Below are 9,542 nucleotides of genomic sequence, written 5' to 3'. Positions count from 1 at the left end.
CCTCCTTCCTGCCTTCTGCGCCTTCCTCCTGGAGTTCTGCTGGATCTTGCGCAGTTGTGGCTCTTGGACTGAGATGGCATCTTCTGTTTATCGTTGAGTTGTAGCGCTACGTGTTGTAGTAGATGGATGCTCTGTTGGACTGCTGGATCGTTGACATGATCCAGGTGTCTCGCGGCATGCATGATGTTGGCCACTGGGAATGTTTCAGCAGCTCTTTCAAGCTCTTCCTAGAGATTGCACTGAGGTTGTTGTTGCTGGTATTGCCGCGCGTCTGCTCTTCTTTGCTCATGCAGGCGATTTCTTTCACGCCTCGCGTCGCATTCGGCGTCGTTTTCGTTGCCGGCGTTTGCGGTGAGGTCATCTGCTGAGATGTCCTCTGGCAGTTCATTATCTCTTCTGCTATTGGCAGTATCTGCCATGTAAACGCGGCGATCGTTGTAGGATTCATCAGAATAGTCTGTGACTGGTATTGTGAATCCAAATCTATCCTCTTGGATAGGAGAGAGTTGGTTTTCTTCTTGGTATGGGAGTTCGGGGATGTATGCCGCTAGTCGTGCATCCAATCCGAGTAGTTCTGGGGGCTCAAATCCCTTTCAGCACATGAAAGTGGCCTTGAGGCGTAGATGCAATGTTGAGATCTAGGTGACGACCAATAACAAATATTGGTTCACCATATATGGTCTCGCCAAGTGCCAATGCCTTCCCATGGTTGGTGGCGTTTGTGAGTGAGTGATTTCTGAAGCTTTTTCAAGATTGAATTCGTTTTTAGATCGGATCTCTTCCCGATCATTAAGGGATAACTCCCTGATTTGATCGGAGCAGTGGTCTAGCGCAACTTGTCGTGGCTCGAAATTGCCAGCTCTAGGTTTATGAAAAGCCTCTGGATTCACTTTTCTTGATTTCCGAGCAGCTTGTTTTAGAAAAACCCAAGTTAGTTGGATTAAAGGTTGTTAGGCCAAACACGGTTTTATGAAATCTGGTTTTCACAAAACACAGATCCAAACAACCCCTTATATACAAATCATAAAAGAACATCAAAATCCTAATCAGCAGTTTAGCACTTGCTGTACCATAACCATCCTTAGCTTACATTCGTCACATGAACTTTACTTTTACTCGAGAACCCCTGAAAACAGCAGGGCAGCGCTGAGCTCATACACCCTTTGAACCAGGAAGGTCGACCCACTGAAGCTGGAGCTCTATCTCCCCGCACTCCACGTTCTTCAGCCTGATAACCAGGTCCTGCTTCACCTTCCCCTCGGAGATGTAAATCGAGCTCTCCTCGGCTAGGCAGTTCTGTCTGTTGGGCACCAGTTTCTTTACCACAGTTCCATCGGCAACATCCTGAAGCTTCATCTTCACGACCTCAACCAACGGTCGAATGTCCAGCTCCGCGTTACCCATCGAATCATCCACGAATGTGTCCTTGTCAAACACTTCCTGGAGATTGAGAAAGAAGCATCACTGTCAACGCATGATAACCAAGAATATGAGCATTCATTTCTCTCTTTAAGAGAGAGAGCTGGCTAACGAAATCACGGTGTGTGTGTGTGTGGTTCTAGGATAAATGTTTAGTAGCGGTGCTGTAAAATAACGTCTTCTCAGGGATGTGGAATCAGTGGTTCAACTATGAAAGTTCAGGGATGGCTATTTTCTAGCTCAAATTTACAACTTCTCAGGTATTTATATTTTTCCTTTAGATTGAAATATTAAAACAATAGCAAGCTTCAGGAAACTAAAGCATTAGAGGATCCTAAATATGGCTTGACTTGAAATTTATTTGGCTGGAATCGGCAAATCGCAAGTGTGCATAAATTCCATCGATCAGTCACATGTAAGAATACACGATGTTAATTGAATTCCAAAAATATGGAAGTTATTCAGTAAGATTCAGAAATTAAAAAGGGGAAACATTTACTCCTCTCAAAGTAATGACTGCAGGATTTAGCAAAGAAGCATGGTAAGGAATGCTTTTCTTCGTACAACTACAAACCGAAAATATCGAGAAAGCCGGGTGATAATGAATAACTTATGAATATACTCCCTCCTTCCCCGTTTATAAGGCATACACGTATATCAAGATTCAAACCTTCTCATCTTTGACCAATAATTTGACTATTAAATTTTTATTTTTATAATGCAAATTTCATATGATTGGATTCATAATCAAATATAGTTTACAATAATTATAAGTTTATAATCAAAAGTGATATAATATATGATAAATAAATGGTCAAAGTGTTATTTAGAAGACCGTGTCATGTTCCACCATGCCTTATAAATGGGGAAGGAGGGAGTAAATGTCATGTGGGTAACGTGAAGCAGTAAAATAATTCCTTCTGAGTATCATTCTTAGAGTTCCAAGGAGTAGGGGTAGAAAAAAAAGACAACGGATTCAGGAAAGGAAAGGAGAAATTGACGGAAGGGGATGCATACCAGTTTGACAGGATGTGCAGGGTCTTCAATCGAGAGGGTGAGTTCTTCATTCCATTCCGGATTGGTATTCTTCTTGATCACCTTCGTCCTCAGCTTCTGCGGAATGTCGAAAAAAAATAATCAAAGTTAGCGCGCGCTCGCATACGGGGAATTAGACCGGCAACTAAAACAGGGGAACTCCTAATCAGGGAAAATGAAATCCCTCTGCAGTGGGCTGGGTGTTGACTAGAACGAAATTCGACAGATCTCTTGATCGGGCAAAATCGATCAGGGAATCAGAGGAAATTCCGGAAACCTGTCTTGGAAAGAAGACGGAAGCAAAGCAGGCAAGAGGACGAAAGGGGGGAGAGGATGGAACGAACCTGCATGCCGATGCGGACGACGACGTAGGGGTCGCTGGATCGGAGGTCGCGGATGGCGAGGTTCACCCCCCTGACCACGCGCACCCTCACCAGCCCGACGAGATGGTCCAGCATGGCTACCCCTCTTCTTCTCCCTCTCCGATGCTCCTCCTCCCCCGTCTCCTCGGCGACCTCTCGAATGGGTTTGGTTGGGCTTTGCTTGCTGCCTTTAAAAAAGCGCTCCGGCTTCGCGGCGGAGAGGGGAGAGCTGACGAGAGCCGCAAGTCAAGGAAAAGTGGGCTAGCTAGGCGATGGTGGAGCAGTCAGCAGTGGACTCCCTCCACTAATAATACTGACTCCCCCAGGCGGCGGTGCCCCCGGATGGCAACTGCTGTGGACGCAGTATTCCTTCGTTCCTCCGCGGCTGCTGGCTAGCCAAGTCCCGGGTCTTGACCGACCCGGCACAACTCCAGACGCAGCAGAAGCGGCAGGGGACGGACGAGCGCGCCCGTTGACAAATCAACGGCGATTCCGAATTCGGATGCCACGGGCGGCCGGCTTGGGTGACGCGGCTCCGGCGCTGACCGGTTCCTGTCCTGCTTGGCTTTCGCTCCAGGCCCCTGTACGTGCTAGCGTGCCTTCTCTTCTCTGTTTTTTTTTTTGAGAAACCTTCTCTTCTCTGTTGACGGAGCGGATAGATGAACGGATGTGGCTAATTTACGGTCAACCGTACGGAGGAGTTCCGTGCGATCGATTTTCCGACCGTTTGTTTTTTTCTATTTTAGTAAGTTTTTTGTTGTTTTCTGATTTCAAAATAAAATTCAAGAAAAAAAATTTTAGAAAAAAAAAAGACAGAAAATTTTGACAAGAAAAATTTAGAGAGAAAAAATTTGAGAAAAAAATTTAAGATGGAAAATCAAAGAAAAAAATTGGAGAGCAGAAAACTTTTTGAAAAAAAATAGAAAACAAAGAACCTTCAAGAGAAAAAAATTTTGCAGTGGAAAAATTTTGCAAAAAAATTTTGCGAGAAAAAAAAACTCAAAACCTGGGAGCTCCGCCTCCCCGCCGCCGCTGGCCCGCCCCGCCACCTCCCCGCCGCCGGAGCCGCCGCGCCGCGCCTCCCCGCTGCATCCAGGGAGGCAGATCCGGCAGCGGCGGCACCGGAGGAGCCCGCGGCAGCGCCGCAGCCGCCGTGTGCTTGCCTCCGCCACCGGATCCGGTCACAGGATGGTTGGAGAAGACGGCCGCCAGCCGGATTGGGCCGGGAGGAGCGCCCGCGCCGTCATGGAGGGTGCACCCCCGCCGCCCGCCGCGAAGAGCTGCTGGATGTCGTGCCTCGCCGCGTGACGCGCCGCCGCGGAGGCTGCTCCCTGCCGGCCGTCGCTCCCGCGCCTTGCCGCGTGCTGCAGCGGAGGATGCGCCCCGCCGCGCCCTGCCGTGGAGGAAGCACAGCGCCGCTGCGCCACGAGCGACATGCTCAGCAGCCCAAGCCCCAAGGTGCGCCTCACCTCACGAGCCTCACAGCCCAGATCCAAGCTGCGCCTCACCAAGGACCCCGTGGAGATAGATGAGAGAGAGAGAGTAGGAGAGAGATGGGAGAGAAGGAGAGAGATGAGAGGCTGAGAGGACGAGAGCCGCATATAAATGACGACACGCTCCATTCTTTTTGGCACGCCTGTAAGTTGCTGCGGGGAAATGGGGAAAGGAAGGGAGAACGGGGAAGTGAGAGGCTTGCGGGGGACGGGGAAAAGGAAATGGAATCGACCGTAAGTTGCTGAGTCTACGGTCAACCATAAACTCAGCATCGCGTAGATGAACGCGCCTTCAGTTGGCTTGGATGCATCTGACTGAGAGCTTCGTTCCCACGCACATGGGCTTGCACGGCCTGTCTCCCGGCCGGCGCCGGCGTGCCGAGGCTGGCCGTTCCGGTGGGTATGGAAAGGGGCCCACACGTCACGGGGCCGGCCGCTGGTCCCAACCAAACATGTCGTAGCAACGAAGGAAATGACCCCTTGGAACTCTCTAGATGGCGTCCGTTGGTCTCATGCTTCCACAGGGAGGAAATCATTGTACGTAGTTGGTAAGCAGCCCAACTCCCACGGTCCCACCACGGCACCAGAAAACGGTACCGACACCGCTAGTCAATGTCAACGTAAGCAAACCAAAGTCTCCCGATTTATCTTCACGTCCACCGAGTCTACAGAATGCGTATATATGACGTACACGTGATTTTAAGGATTCATCACCCTACGCGGGTGTGTCCTTTTTACGATTTAAGCTGCGATGAATACCCTGGCTAGGAATTGTCGGGGAGTGGGGGATTCTGGAACAATTCATGATCTAACTGGCTTAGTGCAGTCTCATAAATCAAAGCTGATCTTTTATCGGAGACCAGACAATGCGAAGCTACAGTTAAAAAATCTAAGGTAGAGAATTGGATTAAAGGGTTGTCTTGCCATCAGCAGTAAAGATTTCAGTGGCAGTGGAGGTATTGCTCTTTGTCTGGGATGAGAATTTCGGTATTTCTTTGGTCACTTTTAGAATATTCGGCGTACGTTGCGCGCCCTACTACGATCTTAATATTTTGGCTATCTTTACTACATAGGAGAATAAGTAAATACATATGAATTCATTTTTTAAGTAAATGCATAATTCCACCGGTTAACCCAAGACATGCAACACATACATACATACATACATACATACATACATACATACATAGCAAAAAAAAGTTAATACATCGGAGCAAATTTAAACTGAATCAGGGTATTATTCCTATTGGCCGTGGCAACGACATTAGTTCACATAGAGATAAAGATTATTCAGGTTGGGAATATAACTTGGTAAATAAAAAGCACAACCGAAAGCGAAGCACTCTGATCAGAACTTCCACAATAGTATGACACATGGATGGAAATACCTCGGCCATAATAACATAGAATAATATATTTGGCTTCCTCTTGGTGCTCTTGAACTACTACTTGCACCTCACCTGCAAAAATGGGTATTACAATTGCACACTGGTGCACCTTAGCTTCTCTACCTTCTCCGCCATGTGTCTCCACACGAGCTTCTTGTTGGCGCTCGACCTCGTGCTGACGCCTCCCTCCATTCCTCGCAGCGAGCCTAAGTAGCGGCGTACGGATGGAACCGCGATCAGACTGAAGGAAAGAGACTTCTATTCTCAGCGCGCGCAAGATGCTGCTATGTTGTCGCAGAGCACGACTCCCACCACTGCTATATGCACAACACATGTATAGGGGGAACTGCTACGGCACGCGTATCGACACATTAATTAAGATTAGCATATGCACTTGATAAAAGAAGCGTAGATCGTCAACAACACTTTCAAATATAATATAATTTATATTATTATATTTCAACTAATTAGCTCAATAAGATCCGCATTTAAATATATTCGGATGATTTTTTAATTGGAACAATTTGGTGGTGAAGCTAGAACAAATTTCATTACAAATATTGTCATAACTAAAGAATATAAATTGTTGGAAACAAATAAATCGATTCAATGGAAAGAAATGTTCCGAATGTATTCTATAAAAAAATAAAAGTTGGTCCTCGAACAAAAAAATCCAAAATAAGAAAGTATTTTAGAATAAAAAAATATTTTAGAAAAATGAATCGTTATGGAATAAATAAAAGTATTTTATAAAAAATGTTACCTAAATATAGTCAAGTATAGTCTAGTTTTGAAGACCCGTACGAAACACAACAGCACAATTAAAATTTAATTTAGATAATTGTGAAATACAATTTTTTTTGTTTGGATGTATGCTTCGTACGGAAATCGAGGTGTGTGAGCTGTTGCAAAACCTTCTCGTGCATAATGTTGAAGAAAATAGATTAATTAGTTATCAATATGTAATTATTTATTTAATTCAGTAATTAGTGGATAAATCAACAAGGGGAACTGTCATCCCCAAGTGGTGCCACGAAGGGGCCACTTCCTGTCTATTAGCACAGTATAAATATGTACAATCTCCCTTCATCAATAATCAATCAATCATTACATCATTCTCTCTTTCATTTTCCATTCACAACACGTTATCAGCCTCTTCACTGAGCGCAAGGCAACAACAAGAGAAGGGAAACAGAAAGTAGAACTAGTGGAGTTCTCGAATTCTTGAACAAGAGAAGAAGGCAACCGGGGCTAGGGAGACTCGCTGGAGACTCACCGGAGTTCTCGCCGGAGTTCACGCAAGGTAAAGAGACATGACGACCCCCAACGTACCTTCCATGAACACCATGGTCAATTCCATCACGGACGCAATGGAGAACGCCATCATTCGTGACAACCAGGCCGGTGGAGTTCGTCACTTCATGGTGCAAGGCGTTGTTCGCCGTGCCCTGTGCGACATCCACCACCACCAATGGCCATCACCAGTGCCGTTCACCGGCACTGCAGTGTGCACTAGGCCCTGTCCTCCCCATCAGGGGCGATGGAATGGCGCCACCGCACCAACGACGCCGCCGATGTTGCTCACGCCATGGAATGGAGGCAGAACCATGGCTTCAAGCCGTGGAGCACCTCCGCTTCCCAAAAGAGAAGTCGACGCCGAGAAGTGGCCACCGGGCTTCGCTTACGACATCACCGTCGCACCTCCACCGCCACCGCTATAGATCCTCTCGCGCTCCTACACCGACATCACCCCGCAACACCCTCCCATCCAAGAGTGCCCTTGGGGCCCTCTTCGTCTCCTCCGAGGAGGGGGAGTTTCCCCGCCTCTGAACAAGGAATCGACGGCCGGCCGGGGCCACTTTGCTCCGGCCGACCAGCACCCATGTGAAAGGCCCTTGTTTTTTTTCCTGGTAATCGAGTGACAATTTAGGTGGACTAATAAGTATTTATGTTGAGATACATAGGTGATTAGTCCACACAAAGACACTAGTATGAGCAATATGTGCCATGGAGCCGCATACTCCTGCAAAAGGTTAGTGACAACAGGGGGGCAAGGAAAGAGGTATGTCCTGAAGTGAAAACAAGGTTTGTTTGCAAATCAGGGCATAGCAAACAGCAGTGGTAGCATCAATCTCATCCAAATCAGATTTAGTAGCAATGAAACATGCCCCTTTCAGCTTGATCTCATTTCTGTTATCATGAACAGATTTGGCACTTCTCTTTTTGTGCTTCTCAAGTTCATTTGCCACAATCTGATTTTCACTTTTAGCCTGTTCCTGATTCTTCATTTTACTAGCTCTAGCAAGTTCATCTTTTAAAATTGCTTCAGGATAAATTGGATGCAACACAATCCTTTTATCATGGTATTGGAAGGAATACTGATTTGATCTACCATGATGCATAGAATCTTTATCAAATTGCCATGGCCTTCCTAGCAGAATACTACATGCTTGCATTGGCACAACATCACATTCAACAACATCTTTATAGGATCCGATGGCAAGATTAATTCGCACAAGTTTTGTTACCTTTGCCTTACCAGTGTTATTCAGCCATTGAATGCAATATGGATGCGGGTGTGGTTGGGTGGTAAGCGCAAGCTTCTCCACCATGTCGCTGCTGGCCAAGTTGTTGCAGCTACCTCCATCGATGGTCACTCGACACGAACGCTCTTTGATGACACACTTTGTTTGGAATAATGTGTGCCGCTGATTTTGCTCCGCTTTCTCCATTTGTGCGCTCAGCACACGCTGCACAATTAGGCTCTCATAGCGGTCGGCTTCAGCTGCATTAATATGTTCTTCCGAGCAGCCCTCACTTTCTGCATGGTCAGCCGCAAGCAATGCAAGGATATCTTCAGCAAGTTCACTAGTAGATGAGTACTCACCATCATTTTTGACCACCAAAACACTCTTGCTTGGGCAGTCACGCATGACATGTCCAAATCCCTTGCAGCGGTGGCATTGAACATCTCTTGTTCTACCTGTGGATGCCACCGATGAAGTGGTTGCAGCAGGTTTTTGCGTTGTCTTTGCTGCTGAATTTGCAGGGTTGTCACGAGGCTTGTCGCTAGAAGGTGGGGCTGCTGTTCGAGCTGACGATGAATAAGGTGCAGCAGCACGTCCAATTGATGGAATGCTTGAGCGGGGCTGCGTGGAAAAATTCCTTCCTGCAGAAATGTTAGTCCTGGTACTTGCACGTCGTCCCTGCACTTCCCTTTCAGCTTTGCAAGCAAGATGGAACAAACGGGTTATGTTAGTGTACTCTTTATAAGCAAGGATGTCCTGAATTTCCCGGTTTAACCCGCCCAAAAATCTAGCCATAGCAGGTTCCACATCCTCCTCTAAATTGCAGCGTAGCATGCCCATTTGCAGCTCTTGATAGTATTCTTCTACACTTTTAGTACCTTGTTTTAACTGCTGCAGCTAGTTTAAAAGATCACGTGCATAGTAAGATGGAACAAATCTAGCCCTCATGATCCGTTTCAAAGCATCCCAAGTTTGTGGCATGTTATTAGGATTTTTCTTTCCATGTTCTATCCACCAAACGGAAGCAAAATCAGTGAATTCACTAGTTGCAGCCCTAACATATGCATTTTCAGGAAAATCATGACAAGTAAACTTTTGTTCAACAGCCATCTCCCAAGTAAGATAAGCATCTGGATCATATTTACCATCAAAAGAGGGTATCTTAAATTTTATCTTACTGAAAGCAATGTCATTGTTATGTACCTCATGTGGACGCTGTCCACCCATACCTCGACGGTTACGACGTAGACGTCGCTGGCCTCGATCCTCAACTTCGGTGTCAGCAGCATAATTAGCACCTGAATTTTTTACGCCATC

The 9,542-nt window shown here is 46.6% G+C and overlaps 1 protein-coding gene across 1 annotated transcript; it reads right to left on the bottom strand.

The window, feature by feature from the left end:
- Positions 1–965: 965 nt before the first annotated feature.
- LOC120655597 (GTPase activating protein 1) lies at positions 966–3,126 on the bottom strand. The gene is made up of 3 exons (XM_039933494.1): positions 2,799–3,126; positions 2,437–2,532; positions 966–1,440 (listed from the first exon to the last, which is right to left on the bottom strand). The coding sequence occupies exons 1-3, from the start codon at positions 2,910–2,912 to the stop codon at positions 1,153–1,155; spliced, it is 498 nt and encodes a 165-aa protein (XP_039789428.1). The 5' UTR covers positions 2,913–3,126; the 3' UTR covers positions 966–1,152.
- Between the last annotated feature and the right edge of the window lie 6,416 nt (positions 3,127–9,542).

This window comes from Panicum virgatum, chromosome 1N (genome assembly GCF_016808335.1).
Source record: "Panicum virgatum strain AP13 chromosome 1N, P.virgatum_v5, whole genome shotgun sequence".
NCBI classification, from domain to species: domain Eukaryota; kingdom Viridiplantae; phylum Streptophyta; class Magnoliopsida; order Poales; family Poaceae; genus Panicum; species Panicum virgatum.
The sequence above is the reverse complement of the archived record's forward strand: the minus strand, read 5'-3'. Positions and strand labels throughout refer to the sequence as shown.

Bases quoted from the DNA above. Each gene is read 5' to 3' on its own strand.
- LOC120655597 (XM_039933494.1), bottom strand. From the start codon at position 2,912: ATGCTGGACCATCTCGTCGGGCTGGTGAGGGTGCGCGTGGTCAGGGGG. The intron at 2,533-2,798 runs GTTCGTTCCATC...GACATTCCGCAG, and splicing joins TCGTCCGCATCGGCATGCAG to AAGCTGAGGACGAAGGTGAT. The intron at 1,441-2,436 runs GTATGCATCCCC...CTCAATCTCCAG, and splicing joins CTGCACATCCTGTCAAACTG to GAAGTGTTTGACAAGGACAC.